This window comes from Phodopus roborovskii, unplaced genomic scaffold (assembly GCF_943737965.1).
Source record: "Phodopus roborovskii unplaced genomic scaffold, PHOROB, whole genome shotgun sequence".
In the NCBI taxonomy this organism is placed as follows: domain Eukaryota; kingdom Metazoa; phylum Chordata; class Mammalia; order Rodentia; family Cricetidae; genus Phodopus; species Phodopus roborovskii.
The window spans coordinates 1,908,501-1,926,868 of record NW_026126516.1 but is presented as its reverse complement, the minus strand read 5'-3'; the positions used below and the strand labels follow the sequence as shown (position 1 = coordinate 1,926,868).

General features: G+C 40.2%; 1 protein-coding gene across 1 annotated transcript in view; it reads left to right on the top strand.

The window, feature by feature from the left end:
- Positions 1-18,368, top strand: part of Rps6ka5 (ribosomal protein S6 kinase A5) — a 154,147-nt gene that overhangs the window by 112,726 nt on the left and 23,053 nt on the right. Inside the window, 1 exon segment of the mRNA XM_051196467.1 lies at positions 10,749-10,899. Coding sequence (XP_051052424.1) covers positions 10,749-10,899 — 151 coding nt within the window.

Here is an 18,368-nt window from a genome sequence, read left to right as displayed (position 1 = left end):
CAAGGGAGTTTGTGCAGGGGGAGACATTATATTACAGTATGAATAGTACAATGTTAGAAAATAGTCAGTTTCCTTAAAAAGTAAAATATTATCTACTGCACGAGCCACATAGTCTAGCCCTAGGTGTTTACAAGGGAAAACAAAACATGTCCTTACACAAACATGTACAGCAAGTGATCCCAAACTAAAAATAACCCAAGTATCTGTCAACAAGCAGATAAACAAATTATGGTGTATCCATGCAAAGAAAGAGCTCCTTAGCAGTAAAAGTGTACCCTGTATTAATACAAACAAGAACTTGGATAAATCTTGAGTGTGGTGCCAGTTCCACAGTTACATGCAGAAGGCAGGCTTCATCGAGCTAAACTTTGTGAGAATTTATTGTGCATCCATTGTGCATTAATTGAGTAAAATAGTAAGATGTACCATTTACAGAACAGACTCAGAAGCAAATAACTTCAATATTTCAGCTTACTTAATACCTAAGTTATATGAGGAGTTTTTAGAATCAGCTAAAATCACACCTGTTACAAAAATTCTAAATACTGTTTTAAATTTGAATTCTAAATGGTTTTTTGACAGTTTGAAAATGCTTCAGGTAGGGTGTGGTGATTCATATCCATAATCAAGCTGATCATGGAGTCAAAAGAGTTACAGATTTGAAGCCAGACTAGGCAAAATTGTGATACCCCATATAAAACAATAGATTAATTTTTGGAAAAAGTGCCTCAAAATTGTTGGAAATCTTGGCCATCATTTTAAGAATTTAGGTCATGGTTTCCCTTCTGAGTCCAATTCTGTTTGCCTGTAGAGAGTTTATTGCTTATGATAGCAGAAATTCTTCAAGTAGTGTTCACATTAAAATGGACTTTGTTTCCTTCCCTTCAACTGTGTTGGCATTCTGGTTTTAGCAAATGAAAGATCATGAATCAAAATCTGTCTGAAATCTTTAAACTAGAACAGTCTACTACCTGTACTTTTTTCATTTGCTTGTTATTACCGTCTATATATGTCTAAGATTGAGTAAAAATACTTGGTTAGTATATCAAATTTCATAGTAAAAACTTCGAATGGGAAGAAAACCTAAGAGTCCAACCATCCTCCTGAAGTTAGACTCTCTTCTTTGGATGTGGATGAAATTCCTTTCTTGTCATATGCTGTCATCAAAAGGGCTGTTGGATAGGCATTTTCATGCTTGCTGTATCCCACATGAGCTGGCTTAATTTTATATGTTTTCCCATATAAAATTATCTTTCTGGTTAATCCTGGCCCAGTGCTCTCAAGAATATAGAATAGTTCTGCTGATTCCTTTTAAAACATTGAAGCAGGCAAGCATAGGGAATAGTTTAGAAACCAGAGACTTCCCTCGGTTTAGGCTATTAATAATGCACTTGACAGCCTGAGACCCCTTACCTGTTCTGAGATACATAGTCCTTTCTAAACAATTGAGTAAGTTTCTCCCCCAACTTGACCGTTTCTCTTCAGATGTATTCCCAACAGATACAAGGATCAATCCAGCCTGAAATAGTTTGGATGAATGCCCAATAAAGCAAAACTGTGTCTTCAGGTGAACTTTTAGGGAGAATCCTCTATTTACTATTTTATGCCTACATAAATCGGTGTGCATTTGATTAAAACTTAATAGGAAAGCAGAATTATTTATATAATCTACTTTATCAACCAAAGCAGATAACTAATGGCACTATGCCCCTTAGTAGCCATACTTCTCTTGAACACTATCAAAGGAATTCCCAAACAGTAATCAAGGCCCTTGCCTATCTTCACTCTTGTAGCCTGTTGCTCCCCTCAGTGTGTTCTGACTTGTTCTATAACTTGGCTTTGAGTACACAGTTACCTTGCTGTTTTTGCAATCTGTTATTTCAAGTCTTTGAAATAGAATCCAAGAATCTGGAATCACCTGGCTCAAACTCCCTACCACTGAATACAGCATTGCTGCAGATATTTGAAGACAGTGTGTAGACAAACCTTTTCAGTTCTATTGACTATTCATAAGAAATTATTTCAGATTCCTCATATCTTGGCACCATTTTAGACAGATGTTAACTTACTAATTTAGACTTGAATGGTTTCTATATACCTGTTTTTTATCTTTACCCATATATGTATGTATCATGGGCTTGCCTTTTTATGTGTCTTCCCACCATCTTTCCATCTTTGTAGAACTTTATCTTTTAAGATCATGTCTTTTTTTAACTCCCTCTTCCCCCTTAAGAGCATGACTTACTGATGCACAGAAAGATACTACCCCATCAAGAGAGTTAGTTTTTCTGTCTGCTCTTACAGTACTGAGGCTTTAAAAACCATGATAAATGAGTATCTTCTTACCTGAGAACCAAGATATAAATGTTTTATCTCCTGCTATTCTATTATCTCTTGACAACTCTCTTTACTTTATCTAGTTTTCTCTGCCTTTGAAATGGAGAATGTATTTGCCATGAGATGCTTATTTGTATTTTCATTGTCCCTCAGTAAAATATGCTATATTAATGTTTCATTACACTGTTATAGTGTTATTAAGTCTAGGCCTATGTATTATCAAAAGTCTAGGCATCCCTCAATATCTACAGGTTCCACATCCTTGTACCAACAATAGATCAAAATATTGGAATAAAATGCATTTCAGAAAGTTCCAAAACACAAAAATTGAATTTAATGCATGAGAAGATACTATGCCGAGGCTTCATGGATAAGTGAAACATAGTTCCTGCTTTAGACTCTTGCCTTTCACAGGTCCTCAGTCTTAAGTTCTCATTGCTTGAGCATTGCTCACTTCAGATCTCACTCATTATGGGAGTTAGATCTACAATTGATATATCCATAGTGAACAAGTTCAGTTTTTTTTCTTATAGTTATCCCCTAAACAGTGTAATAACTGTTTATACAACATTTATATTGTATCAGGGATTAGAAATAACCTGGAGGTATTTTAAGTATATGGGAGAATGTGCATGGGTTGTATGTGTACTCTGTGTCCACATCATTTTATATAAAGAACTTGGCATCCTCAGGTTTTTGTATCCCTGGGGTTCTGGAACTAATACCAAGGGATGACTGGATTAGAAGAGCTCCAGTTAGTAGTCAGCTAACTGTAGTTTGCAGGCAAGTTTTATTCTGCTTGCCTATTTTGTTTTGGCCCTACAGTTTGTTTTTATTGGGGAGAGGATGGAAGTTACAAACTAAGAATGCTTTTTACATTCTTTAAAAATAAAATTCATGGTGTGAAATTTAAATTTGTGTCCATCAGTTAAATCTTATTAAAACATAGCTATGCTTGTTCTATGGCATATTTTCTCTCACAGCTTTTTATAACAGCAGCAGAGTTGAATAGTGACCACGGGAACTCTCTAGATTACAAAGCTTGAAATACTTACTGCCTGTCTCTGTTAGAGTTCCCTTATCCATCCGATAGCAAGTAACGATTTGCTTCAAAACTAAGTGGAGTAAAATAATGTACATTTTATAGTTTCTATGGTTCAAGAATTGAGGGCACAGCTCAGCGACATCTTCTACTTGGAGGCTATGGTCAAGAGCCCTGTCTAGGCTGTAGTTATTATCTCAAGGCTCAAGTAGGAAAAGATCTGTACCCACATTCACATGGCTGTGGCAAGATTCAGTTCCTTGTAGACTAGTGGTGTGGAGCCTTAGTTCCTTGCTTGCTGGTGACTAAGGATTGTTTTCATTCCCTTACTGTGTAGGTAGCTTAACATGCAGCTTAATCCATCCAAATATGTGCTACCTCATTGTGAAAGGCATTTAATCGAGTGCACACCTAAGGGTCTGTGAATACAGAACCAACTGTGACCTCTAGGGACCTCATCATTTACAGTCTAGAAAGATTACCAATTCCTAGTTAGGGTAACTTATTTATTGCTGTCTTTCACGTGACATATTTCTTTAGAGAATCATTTTAATACAGTGATTTCGTATGACTTGCTCTATTTTTCTGACCAAAAAACAGGTCAGTAATTTTGATGTACTTTATATTTTCACCAGATATTTGTCAGTTATCATTTTGAATTCATTTGTGTCTTGAAAGTTCGTTTCAGTTACAAATGACTTGTTTTAGGGGGTTAAGTACAAAATGCTTACAAGTATACTGCATTTTGTTGTTGTTTAAGAATAAATACACAGATGGACCTTTAGTCTCAACACTTGGAAGGCAAAGGCAAGCAAATCTCGGTGCAGTAAAGGACAGCCTAGCCTACAAAGGGAGTTCCAGGTCAGCCAGGGCTACACAACATCTGGGTAGAGGGGGCAATAGATAATTTATTTTATCCTTGGCTTTCCTATGTTCTCAAGCCTTTAGGATAAAATCCTTTATTAGCTTATTGTGTAAGGCCCTTGATTCTGAGTTTGCTGTTTGCTGTTTTCTTCTTCATTATAACAATTATCTGTGTCTTTGCTTCTCTTAGTGTTTTGTTCATTACCCAAAGTACCATAACATCTGCCACCATTGCTCTTCTTCTGCACATTGTTCTGCAAGGCTCAGCTGCAGCTACTTTATACTAAATCCCAGGAGCAGAAGAGAAGGGGTATGCCAGTGAGGGGAGCACAGTGTTGTTAGTGACCCTTCTAGCACACATCTTATCTGCCTTCCTCCATCATCTTTTTATCTTCTCACTCCTGCTTCAGCTGTATAACACACAGGGATAGGGATGACTCAGATGTGTTACTAATTGCTCTGAGGTTCTCCCTCAGTGTGTGTGGCCTGGGGCAGTTGCACTCTGGATAAAACCTCAGGGTAATCAGACTAGCTTTGGAAGAGGGCCTGTGGAAACACCATCCATCTAGTCCCTAGGCTCTTCCTCCCCTAAGATGCAGCCTTTTCCATTCTCAGGTTGATAGCCCAATGGCAACACTTTGTCCCCCACATATCCCACCACTGCCACCGTAGGCCATTACTTCATTCTGATGTATAAAAGGCCAGCCTTCTGCATTGTGGAAAGGACAATGAAGGGAAAAAGTAACCTTCTGTGTTCACGTTCCCCGTGTCTAGGTATGACCTGCTTTTTCTTATGGTCATATGCCTCTCTGTAGCCTCCTAAACTGTCCTTTTTTATATGAGTGTCTTGCATCTGTACTCTGGGTCTTGTCCATTTAGCAATTGTTTAAAACCCTTTACATTATATCCTTCTGTGGTTCCAAATATTTCCTTTGTTTTTATTGTCATATGATACCACTTGGCCCCATAGAACCCCAGAGGCTGGGTTCTGCACTCTCTACTATCACTACCCTCTAACCCCTGTTAGGGAAAGGTACTCTGTTAGCAACAAGAGCGTAGATGGGAGCTAGGAGCATCAAGAGCTTCCACTGAGCTGCGGAAAAGTATAGGAAACAAGAGGTCTGGGAAGTATTTCACCAATAAAAGCCATAAGAAAGTTTGACCAAAACCTTTCCCAACAGTTGAAGCTGCCTTCAGGCACCTCTGATAACCCACACCCACCAGTGGTCTATCTGCCTTTCTAGAAGAGAGGCATAGCATCTTGGTGTGCTAACAAAGCCCTGACCACAGAGGAAGGGCAGAAAATACTAGGTAATACTTGCCTCTTTTAGACAAGGTTCTCCAAATTGAGGTAGGCAGGGACTTCTTTTCTGCATAGTTGAGTCAGACATGTCTGTGTCCTTGTTTCTCCTGCCTGTGAGAAACAAGGATTCTCTCCTTGACCACCAGCAGGGGTGGCATGAGTAGGCACGTGTGAGAGGCTTTCCGGAGTAGGGTTAGAGGCATAGGAAGTAGATGGTATGCAAGAGGAAGGTAAGATAACTTATATGAAAATGAAGAGGGATGCAGCAACATATCACTTAGTGACAGGGATATGGCCTGAAAGTGTATTGTGTGAACATTCAAGAGGAGCTCTGACTGAAGTGTCTGTGTTGTTACTAGGTACTGTAGCCTTTGGGGACCATTATCAAATATGGCTTCCTGGGAAGATGAAACATTATTGAAGTATTTAGCTGTATTTATAACTCAAGCAGAAACTACTGGATGACTGGGTAGGCATAGATTCTTCAAAAGCAGACAGAGCTGCCAAAGAATCTTTGCTCCCAGTGCCTGAATTGATTTGGCTGAGGGAGGTAGAAGCTATAGGGACCATGTGAGGACTCCATAACACCCACAGGAAAGTGATAGCTTGGAATGTCCTGTCCACTTTGCAGCCAGTCCCACATCTAGAGGAAGGTACCCTCACAGAATTGTCCCCATAGCCCCAGTAGCCAGGACACTGCATGCTGGCATCTAAGCTGAGAAGTTACCCACATGATACTGGGTAAATTCTAAACCCTCTCAAGTAGGCAGGAGCAGCTGCTGTTGTACAGATGAAAAGTAGCAGGACCCACCCAGCTGCTATGAGGTTGGGCTGGGATCAAGTACATGGCCACTGGGAAGTTACTTCATACTGTCTCACTGGGAATGCTTATCTACTTGCTGCTGTTTTCTTTCCAGGTCTGATAGATGCTCCTTTTCTGATTAAAAAGCCTGTCAAATTATGACCTATAGACAATAGGAAAATAAATGTAATTAGTGAAGTATTTTCAGAGTATTTTCTCCTAAGGAGTAAGCAAAATACAAAGGCCTAGTCCTTGTCCTAAGTAAACTTATAGAGTGTGTAGGAAGATATGGAAAAAATACATGAACATTCATATCAGGAGTTTTGAGAAATGTTTGAGTCCTAAGACACTCTGAAAGTACAAAAGAGGTGTGGTTCCTTGGGGATCAGGTTGTCAGGGAGGTATTCATAACAGAGCTACAGCGTGGGCTGTGCCTGAGGGGGAAAGATAATGCCTTGCAGATGGTGACAACTGTGTACAGTGGCACCCTAGGGCCTGTGCATAGAAAGTTCTAGATTCCCTTGTCACACTGTTCTCAGTGAATCTGTGAAATGAAATTTATCTATTCCTGTTCTAAAAGTAATGTTTATAATAGTTAAAACATGCACAAAAGAAGCTGTCAGTAATAGCACCCAAAGTTAGCCATGATGGCACACAGCTGTAATCTCAATACTTCAGACACAGAGACAGGAAAATCAAGAGCTCATGGACCTTAGCTTTCATGTGCTACATGAGTTGAGACCCTGTTTCAAAAACAGTCAGACAAATACTGATCCAAAGACAAGCAGGATTTTTTTGTTTGGTTGGTTGGTTTGGTTTTGATTTTTTTGTTTTTTTGGTTTTTGGTTTTTGAAACAGGGTTTCTCTGTATAGCCCTGGCTGTCCCAAAATTTGCTCTGTAGACCAGGCTGGCCTCAAACTCAGAGATCCACCTGCCTTTGCCTCCCAAGTGCTAGAATTAAAGGCTTGTGCCACCAATGCCTGGAGACAAGCAGAATCAATATCTATCATCTGTCTGTCTGTCTGTCTATCTATCTATCTATCTGTCTGTCTGTCTGTCTGTCTGTCTATAATTTATTTGGCTTTGCTTTTTAATTATACTTTCATTCAGGTATTTTGATCATATTCACCTCTCATTCCTCCCCCTGATTTCTTCTAGAGCCACTCCCTCATTTTTAATAACCCATGGAGTCTAATTTGTGCTGTCCTTATACTCCTGGGTATGGGACTGTCTATTAGAATGCAGTGAGCTGCCAGAGCCACACCCTTACAGGAAACTGACTTTCCTTCCCCAGAAGCCATCAACTATCAGTAGTTCCTCAGCTAAGGGTGGAGGCTTGGGAGCCCTTCCTTAAACAGAATATTTTGATAGATACAGTTTTAGACTTTTCCATTAGTATGGTATTTTATTCAAACTGCAAATCCTGTATTTCTAACTCATGGTGGTTTCTGAGTAATTCTGTGATTCTGGCAACACAATAGAAACCAGACCGTGAGAGTCAACAACCATTGTCATGAATTGGGAAAAATTGTAAAGTTAAATGAGGACTTAACCTATGTGTCACGGTTTCAATAGGAAGTGTCTCCCCAAGGCTCAGGTGTTGAAAGCATGATCTCTATTGGTGATGGGTGCTGTTTTGGGAGCCCATGGAAATAATAAGAGGTGGGGGGGGGCTGGTTGGAGGAAAGAGACCATTGAAAGTTGTGTCTTGTTCTGGACCTTCATCCTATCTTTACTTGCCAGTTTCTGTGAGATGTGTAGCCTTTGAAAGTTGTATCTTGTCCTGGCCTCTTCTTCCTGCTTGTCAGCTTCTGTGAGACAGGCATCTTTGTTTCAATGCATCTTCCCTGCCACCATCTTTGTTACCGTGATTCACAGTAACAAAGCCAGCCAACTGAAGACTGAAACTGAGTCAAAATAAATCCTTCGTTTTAAGTTGTTTCACTTTACCCAATAGGGTCAAGGATGCTGTAAGAGAAAGGTAAAGCCCAGGTTATGTTCCCATAGAGCAAAGGTTAAATAAGCCCACTTCCCTCGCTGCTCCTCACTGACTGGGGACCCATCCTGGCCTTGCACCTTTACAACTGGAATAGGCTTTTGCCATTCTCCACCTCATGAAGTGGTACCTCACCACCCTCATTCCATAGGCTTCTTTATGCCTCCCCCCCTCCTGCTCCTGAGCCGAGGAGGAGTACATATCACCGTCTGCTGAGTTGACTCCTGGTTTTGGCCACATTGTGACTTAGGATTGACTCATGTGGGTCTCCACACTTCATCACCAGTTTCCAGCAGGAATTCTCGGCAGACTTCATCAGCCCAGTTTCTCCCTGTTGTTCTCCTGACCTCACAGCACCAGTTAGTGCGCTCTCTCTCTCTCTCTCTCTCTCTCTCTCTCTCTGCATGTAAGCATGCTCTCCTACTCACACTTGTGGGTTCATGTGTGCCTAAAAGAAGCTCCCAACTTGGGCCACTGTCTCTGTGAGCCTGTTTCCAGGTTGAGCATCACAACAGAGCCATCTCTTGTTTTCAGATGTTTCTCCTCTTGACATGCCCACCAAGGTGAGTACTTGTGCTCTGTGTGCTGTTTCTCTGTGCTAGGTACATGGTAGATAGACGTCCAGCAGCCATTGCAGCCATGGTAAAGCTTAAGTAGTAGATGGCATCAAATTGGACGACATCGGCCATGTGCTTATTTCTCTACCCTGATGCTGCAATAGGCAATGCCACCAAGTCTATACCCTAGTCCTTTACATAAAAGTACAGCAAACTATAGAAATGGGAAGGCTGTGTTTAGTTTTCTCTGAAAAAGGGTTTCTGGTTTCTCAAGTACATCTGGGCCCACTCTAAGAGGTCTGCTTCTGGCAGACTTGACAAGCCTACAATGATTGGATAGTAAGAGACCACTAGATAGCAAGAGCAAAATGGCTTACTCTCTTCTTGAACCAGTCATCTCTTTGGTTCCCAAAATAGAACTTTAGAAATAGAATTAACTTTGATACTAACATCATGGCTATAATTTTCTGCCAAAAATTATAGTTCCAGTATCATTTCATGATTCTCAGTGGCTAGTGGATGTAAGTTCTCTGTCTGCTTTATGGTCACATTAAAATGAGGGACTGTAGCAGTAGTTCACACTTACTAAGTGGTGCTGCCTTGGTTACTATTCATGAATTAAAAGTAATTCATGAAACTCATTTTAGGTGGATACTATTGTCATTCCCATTTTCTAGATGAGAAAACCGAGGAACAAAGAATTCATTAGCTACCCCCTAGTCAAACAGCCGGTAAGGAACAGGCCCATCTTTTAACCTCCATCTGACCATGAAGTCATGGTTTTACCATATACTATACTTTCTTACACTTATTTATTTATTTACTTATTTATTTATTTGGGTTTTTTCCCTACCTGTTTTTATTGTTGTTGTTTGGTGTTTTGTTTTTGTTTGCTTTATTTCGGTTTAGATTTGTGGTACTGGATATTAAACCTAAGGACTCATACTAGCCAAGGGCTTGCCCATTGAGCTATATCCCAAGCCCCGTAGTAGTTATTAACTCATACAACACAGAGCTCCTGTTGAGCTATGTTAAGGTTCTCCATTTCACTGATCTCATTATTTCTCCCTTAATTACTGAGGTAAAATCACACACACTTGGATTGGGTTGATGCTGCTGCTATTGTTTTTAATATGACCACAGAATACATTTCTCGCCGTCTGTAGTCCCACTCCTTGTGGGCTTACATGTCTATGTTGTGATAGCATGTGGGGAAGCAGATGCTTTCACCCCTGAGAAACCAAGATCTAGTTTCAGACAGCACGACAGCCCACAGTCACATGGCTCTGCCTGTTTGGTCCTGGCTGGTCTCCCTGGTTCCCTTTGGGTCTTTAAGGCTGCTACTCAACTGGGAAGAAGTGAGGTGGAGGGGTTAATTTGCCTGAAGTTGTTGAGTGTTGTTTAAAGATACAGTCATAGGACATTCTAAATTGTACGTGGGAAGTGGAGTCTTCTTAATTTTCACTAGTGAAATATTTGAGATAATAGTTTCTTATCAAGACTGACTTATACTGAAGAATAATCCAGTGATTTTCTTTCAGTTCCTGCTCATCCCTTTATTTATTTGATTGGTTGGTTTGCTTGTTTGTTTGGGGTAGGTAGGGAGGTGGTGCACATGTACCCTGGCCTGTATGTGGAGGTACAGAACAGCTTGTGGGTCCAGAGACTGAGCTCAAGTGCTCAGACCTGGCAGTAAGTGCTATTTACTCTGAGCCATTTCCCTGCCTACTCGTCTCTAATATATGGTTCCGTTTCAAAATGTTTCACCAACTTGTTTTCACAAAAATACCCACTGTTGTAACCTCATCCTCTGGTTGTTCTAAGAGTAAGTTTTATCTATCCACAGGAGGATCTTAAAAAGCGAGCCTCCATATCCCCAGGAAATTAGCGCTCTAGCAAAAGACCTGCTTCAGCGCCTTCTGATGAAAGACCCTAAGAAGCGATTGGGATGTGGCCCCCGGGACGCGGAGGAAATCAAAGAACATCTCTTCTTTCAGGTGAAATTTAGGAGATGAGTGTACTTACCCCCCTTGGGGCCACTTCCCCCTTTCACCTATACTTTAGTCCCATAATTCTTATAAAAGGTACTATTTAGGAAGGACCAGAAGTCTACATGTGTAGATATGAAGCAGTAGGAGTGAAGAAGATCATGGTAGCATTGCGTTTTCTCCATAGTCCAACCCCTGACACCAAGGCAGGGTGCTGTCAGCTACAGCTCAGACTTAAAAATGAAAAAACTGAGTTGCTAAAATAGTGCCCCCTTAAATGTCATGTTTGACCAGGTTTATAATGTGTTAGGCCACATTCATGGCCATCGAGGGTTGTGTGTGGCCTGCAGGTTGGACATAGCTGGGCCAAGTTCTAGGTAGTAGTTTCTGTAGGTGACTTTGGAATTTGCTTATGGACTGAGGAGATGTCTATCTCTTGACGAGTTCATGAGCTGATGTACCAGGTTTCACTTTTTGGTTACCATTCCAATGTCTCTTTTGTTTCCAGGAAACACCATAGAATATTCTGAACCTGCCTGTGTCTCAGTCAGTGTTTGTGGTATAAGTTTCCATGTGCTTTCTTTGCTCTATAACAGCACTTTTTTCCTGGAAAAGTCAAATGACAGTATTCCACAGAGCACTAGCACATCTGCCAATTTCATTTGCTCAGTTTGTTCCAAAAAAAGGCTAACAAATATAATGGAGAGGAGGGCACTGCTTAGTAATTTCAGTCTAAATAGTAACGTGAGTAGCAAGGCCTCATTTCTAAAATTCTAAATCTATACCTTCCAAATGACTTCACATATCAACAAGCATGCCCTTAATGTTTAATGGTCTGGAGGATTCATCCATGTTATATGTTTTTATTCTATAAACTTTTGTATTATTATCACCAGAACAAATGAACAAAGTATAGCAAGCAAAGAAGAAATCATTATTTCAAGTATGCTTTCATAGTGTTATTTATTGCTTTTTAAATACAAAACAAGGTTGAGTATAGCTCTTGCCTGGTATGCACAAGGCTATAGATTTTGTCCTCTGCATGAGGGTTGGGAGGTATTATTCTCATGGAAAATGAGATCTTTTTACTTCTGTAAACAGAGTATTTATTTTAGTCTATCCAACCATTTTCTTTAAATATTACTGTAAAACTCAAAAGTTCAGTAACACCAAGACAAACACATTTAGAATAAAATGAACTAAGTATTGTGCATTGACTGAGAAATAGCACTTTTTGAACAAACATTTTATCTTGTTTATATTTTAGCTTAAAAATTAATAAATAAAATTCAAACAGAATGTCCTCATTGTCTTTTTCTACAATCCTTTTCTTTATTGCTCTCTGTGATTGTGAATATTACAGTATGTCTTTAGAATATGGGGGTATTTGTGTTCTTATAGCTTGGTATAGTAGTTTTGATTTATGTAATTGCTTTCATTTTTAAATGATAGGGGTAGACCAGAAATCTACTTACAAAGATCTAAATGATCTTTTCTCTGTAATGGTGTATAGGTAGGAAGAATCATAATAGAATTCATGTACTGAACATTCTTCTGCTAACAATGTTTCTTTAAATCACCCCTTTAATCTAGAAGTTTGTCGGTTTTTTTAATTTAATTTTTTTTATTTTACATATCGATCCCAGTTCCCTCTCCCTCCCTCCTTCTTTCCCTCTCTTCACCCCTCACATGGACCCCAGCCACCCTCCCCTCGCATCCCCCCTTCATATCCCCCCCCACTCCACATGTAAGGTGATGCCATCCAGGAGGAGTCATCTAAATCTGTCAAGTCATTTGGAGTAGGGACTAGGCCTTCTCTCCTGTCTCTAGGTAAAGGGAGTGTCCCTCCATGGGGGATGTGCCCACAAGGTCCTTTTGTGCACCAGGAATACATCCTGATTCCACTGTCTGAGGTCCTTTAGACTGCTCAGGCCTTCTAACTGAGACACATGTTCAGGGTGTCTGAGTCAGTCCCATGCTGGATTCCCAGATATCAGTCTGGGGGCCTGTTAGCTCCTCTTTCTTTGTTCAGGTCCGCTGTCTCTATGTGTTTCTGCAGTGTGGTCTTGTCCTCCCTCTCTGCATCTGGGTTCTAGTTTGATTCAGTGTTGAGTTGTGGGTGTTTGCTTCTGTTTCCAACAGGTACTAGATGAGGGCTCTATGATGGTGGATAAGTTGGTCATTCCATCCACTTGCCTGCGAATTTCAAGATTCCATTGTTTTTCTCCGCAGAGTAGTAGTATTCCATTGTGCAGATGTGCCACATCTTCTTTATCCAGTCTTCAGTTGAGGGGCATCTAGGTTGCTTCCAGGGTCTTGCTATTACAAATAATGCTGCTACAAACATAGTTGAACAGAAGTTGTTGCATGGATGTGGATCATTTGGGTATATGTCTAAGAGGGAGATAGCTGGGTCCTGTGGTAAACTGATTCCCATTTTCCTGAGGAACCGCCATACTGATCTCCCAAATGGCTGTACAAGTTTGCACTCCCACCAGCAGTGGAGGAGTGTTCCCCTTTCTCCACATCCTCTCCAACATAAGTCATCACTGGTGTTTCTAATTTTAGCCATTCTGGCAGGGGTAAGATGGTATCTCAAAGTTGTTTTGATTTGCATTTCCCTGATAGCTAAGGATGTTGAGCACTTTCTTAAGTGTCTTTCAGCCTTTTTGATTTCCTCTATTGAGAATTCTTTCTTAGTTCTGTGCCCCATTTTTTAATAGGGGTATTTGGTGTTTTGTTGACTAGTTTCTTGAGTTCTTTGTGTATTTTGGAGGTCAGCCCTTTGTCAGATGTAAGATTGATGAAAATCTTTTCCCAGTCTGTGGGTTGCCGTTTGGTCTTGTCAACTGTGTCCTTTGCCTTACAGGAGCTTCTGAGTTTGAGGAAGTCCCATTTATTAATTGTTGATCTCAGTGTCTCTGTTACTGGAATTATGTTCAGGAGGCGGTCTCCTATACCAATTTGTTGAAGGGTACTTCCCACTTTCTCTTCTAAGAGGTTCAGTGTGGCTGTATTTATGTTGAGGTCTTTGATCCATTTGGACCTGAGTTTTGTGTGTGGCGATAGCCGTGGGTCTGTCTGCAGTCTTCTACACACCATCATCCAATTGTGCCAGCACCATTTGTTGAAGATTCTTTCCTCCCCCCATTGTATACTTTAGCTGTTTTGCAAAAATCAGATGTTCGTAGGTGTGTGGGTTAATATCAGGATTTTCCATTTGTCTATTTTTGTGCCAATACCAGCCTCTTTTCAGGACTCTGTAGCTCTGTAGTAGAGCTTGAAGTCAGGGATGGTGATGCCTCCTGAAGTTCCTTTATTGTACAGGATTGTTTTGTCTATCCTGGGTCTTTTGTTTCTCCATATAAAGTTGATTATTATCCTTTCAAGGTCAGTGAAGAATTGTGCTGGGATTTTAATGGGGATTGCATTGAATCTGTAGATTGCTTTTGGCAAGATTGCCATTTTTACTATGTTTATCCTACCTATCCAAGAGCATGGGAGATCTTTCCATTTTCTGGTATCTTCTTTAATTTCCTTCTTTAAAGACACAAAGTTCTTATTATATAGGTCTTTCACTTGTTTGGTAAGCATTACCCCAAGACACTTTTATGTTGTTTGTGGCTTTTGTAAAGGGTGATGTTTCTCTGATTTCTGTCAGCCCCTTTGTCTTCTGAATAAAGTAGGGCTGCTGATTATTTTGAGTTTATCTTGTATCCTGCTAGTTTGCTGAAGGTGTTTATCAGCTGTAGGAGTTCCCTGGTCCGACTGGTTGAGTTTTTTGGGTCACTTATGTGAACTATCATATCATCTACAAATAGAGAAAGTTTGACTTCTTCTTTTCCAATTTGGGTCCCCTTGATCTCCTTTTGTTGTCTTATTGCTTTAGCTAGAACTTCAAGTACAATATTGAAGAGATATGGAGAGAGAGGGCAACCTTGTCTTGTTCTTGATTTTTGAGGAATCACCTTAAGCTCCTCTCCATTCAGTTTGATGCTGGCTGTTGGTTTACTGTATATTGCTCTTATTATGTTTAGGTATGTTTCTTCAGTTCTGTCATCCCCGATATCTCCAAGACCTTTATCATGAAAGGGTGTTGAATTGTGTCGAAGGCTTTTTCAGCATCTAGGGAGATGATCATGTGGTTTTGTTTTATTTTGTTTCTTCAGCTTGTTTATATGGTGGATCACATTGATAGATTTTCGTATGTTGAACCATCCCTGCAACCCAGGGATGAAGCCTACTTCGTCATGGTGGATGATTTCTCTGATGTATTCTTGGATTCGGTTTGCCAGTATATTTTTGCATCAATGTTCATCAGGGATATTGGTCTGTAGTTTTCTTAGTTGTGTCTTTGTGTGGCTTGAGTACCAAGGTGATTGTGGCCTCGTAAAAAGAGTTTGGTAATGAACCTTCTGTTTCTATTGTGTGGAACAATTTGAAGAGTATTGGTATTAGCTCTTCCTTGAATTTCTGGTAGAATTCTGCACTGAAGCCCTCTGGCCCTGGGCTTTTTTTTTTTTTTTTTTTTTTTTTTTTGGTTGGAAGGCTTTTGATGATTGCTTCTATTTCAGTAGGGGTTATAGGTCTATTTAAGTTGTTTGCCTATTCTTGATTTAATATTGGTAAGTGATAGTTATCCAGAAATTTGTTCATTTCCTTTGAATTTTCAAATTTTGTGGAGTACAGATTTTTAAAGTATGACTTGAAAATTGTCTGGATTTCCTCTGTGTCTGTTGTTATGTCTCCCTTTTCGTTTCTGATTTTGTTAATTTGCATGTTCTCTCTCTGCTTTTTCGTTAGTTTGGATAAAGTTTTGTCTATCTTGTTGATTTTCTTGAAAAACAAACTTGTTGCATAATTTTTTTTTGGTATTGTTTTCCTCGTTTCTATTTTATGGATTTCAGCCCTCAAATTGATTATTTCCTGGCGTCTACTCCTATGGGGTGAGTTGCTTCTCTCTGTTCTAAGGCTTTCAGTTGTGCTGTTAATTCTCTTATGTGACTATCCTCTTTTTTCTTCATATGGGAACTTAGTGCAATGAACTTCCCTGGTAACACTGCTCTCAAGGTGTCCCATAAGTTCGGGAATGTTGTGTCCTCATTCTCTTTGAATTTTAGGAAGTCCTTAATTTCTTTCTTTATTTCTTCTTTGACCCAGGTATGGTGCAATTGCACATTGTTCAGTTTCCATGAGTTTGTAGGGTTTCTGCGATTTGTGTTGTTGTTGAATTCCAATTTTAAAGCATGGTGGTCTGATAAGATACAGGGGACTATTAGTATGTGGTCGATTTTAGAGAAGGTTCCATGTGGAGCAGAGAAGAAGGTATATTCTTTTGTGTTTGGAGGGAATGTTCTATAGATGTCTGTTAACGCTAATTGAAACATAACTTCTGTTAGTTCTTTGGTTTCTTTGTTAAGTTTCTTTCTGGTGGTCCTGTGTAGCAGTGAGAATGGGATGTTGAAGTCTCCCACTATAAGTGTGTGAGGTTTTATGTGAGCTTTGAGTTTTAGTAGCTTTTCTTTTTTGAATGTGGGTGCCTTTGTATTTGGGGCATAGATGTTCAGAATTGAGACTTTGTGCTGATGGATTTCTCCTGTGAAATGGCCTTCTTCATCTCTTTTGATTGATTTTGGTTTGAAGTCTAACTTGTTAGATATTAGGATAGCCACCCCTGCTTGCTTCTTGGGTCCATTTTATTGGAAGATCTTTTCCCAGCCCTTTACCCTGAGGTAATGCCTATTTTTGAAGCTTAGATATGTTTCTTGTATGCAGCAGAAGGATGGATTCTGTCTTCGTATCCATTCTGTTAGCCTGTGTCTTTTTATAGGCGAGCTAAGACTATTAATGTTGATGGAAAGTAAGGACCATTGATTGTTAATGCTTGTTTGTTTTAGATTTGTTGTTGGCAGTGGTATTTGAATATATTTGTCCTGCTTTACCCTTGGGTTCTAGTGAAGTGGGATTATCTATTGCCTGTGTCTTTGTGAGCATAGTTAACTTCCTTGGATTGGAGTTTTCCTTCCAGAACTTTCTGTAGGGCTGGATACATATTGTGAAAATCTGGCTTTGTCATTAAATATCTTGTTCTCTCCATCTGTAGTGATTGAGAGTTTTGCTGGGTATAGTAGCCTGGGCTGACATCCGTGGAGTGATGAACCTTCTGGCTTTGAGAGTTTCCATGGAGAAGTCAGGAGTGATTTTGATAGGTCTGCCTTTATCCGTTACCTGTCCTTTTTCCTTGGCTGCTCTTAATATTCTTTCTTTATCCTGTATGTTAGGTGTTTTGATTATTATGTGTCGAGGGGGTCTTTTTTCTTTGGTCCAGTCTATTTGTTGTTCAGTATGCTTCTTGTACTTTCATGGGCATGTCCTTCTTCATATTGGGAAAGTTTTCCTCAATGATTTTGTTGAATATGCTTTCAACACCTTTGAGCTGGGTTTCTTTGCCTTCCTCTATTCCTATTATTCTCAGGTTTGGCCCTTTCACGGTGTCCCACATTTCCTGGATGTTTTGTGTTAAGGATTTGTTGGATTTATGATTTTCTTTGGTCGATGAATCTATTTCCTCTAGTTTATCTTCAGCGCCTGAGATTCTCTCTTCCATCTCTTTTATTCTGTTGGTTATGCTTGTTTCTGTAGTTCCCGATCGTTTGCCCAATTTTTCCATTTCCAGCATTCCTTTGCTTTGTGTTTTCTTTATTGTCTCTATTTCAGTTTTCAAGTCTTGAACCGTTTCCTTCACCTGTTTTTTTTTTTTGTTGTTGTTGTTGTTGTTTTTCTTCCATTTCTTTAAGGGATTTTCTTACATTGTCTTTGAGGGCCTCTATTATTTTTATGATGATAATTTTTAAGTCATTCTCTTCTGCTTCATCTGCTTTGGGGTGTTCAGGTCTAGTTGGTGTAGATTCCCTAGATTCTGGTGGTGTTATGCTTGTCTTTCTGTTGTTAGGTGTTTTCTTGTATTGCTGTCTTCCCAGCGCTTCTTCCAGTAGGTGTAGGTGGGGTCTCTGTCTCTCTGTCTCTCTGTCTCTCTCTCTCTCTCTCTCTCTCTCTCTCTCTCTCTCTCTCTCTCTCTCTCTCTCCTCTCTCCTGTCTTTCTTACTCCCCAGGTGGACTTACATGTTAGAGGTTCGATGTCTATAGCTCTGGGTGGACCAAGCTCTCTAGAGGTCTCTCCTCAGGCAGGGGCCCTGCGATGGAGGTCAAAAATCAGGCTCCAGCAGAAGATCAGCAATGAGGGTCAAAGACTAGGCTGCAATTCAGGATGTTCCACCTGCAGATAGGTGGATCTAGCCTGGGCTTTGTATTCTCCAGCAGAGGCCTCTTTAGCAGAAGCCCCAGTGATGGGGGTCAAGGTTCCAGCCCGCAGGGGCTCAGAATGGCGCCAGGGGATAGATAGGCAGATCTCTGGGAGGGGCCGGGAACTCCAGTAGAGGACCAGAGGTGGGGGTCAGAGACCAGGCAGGTGGGGATTC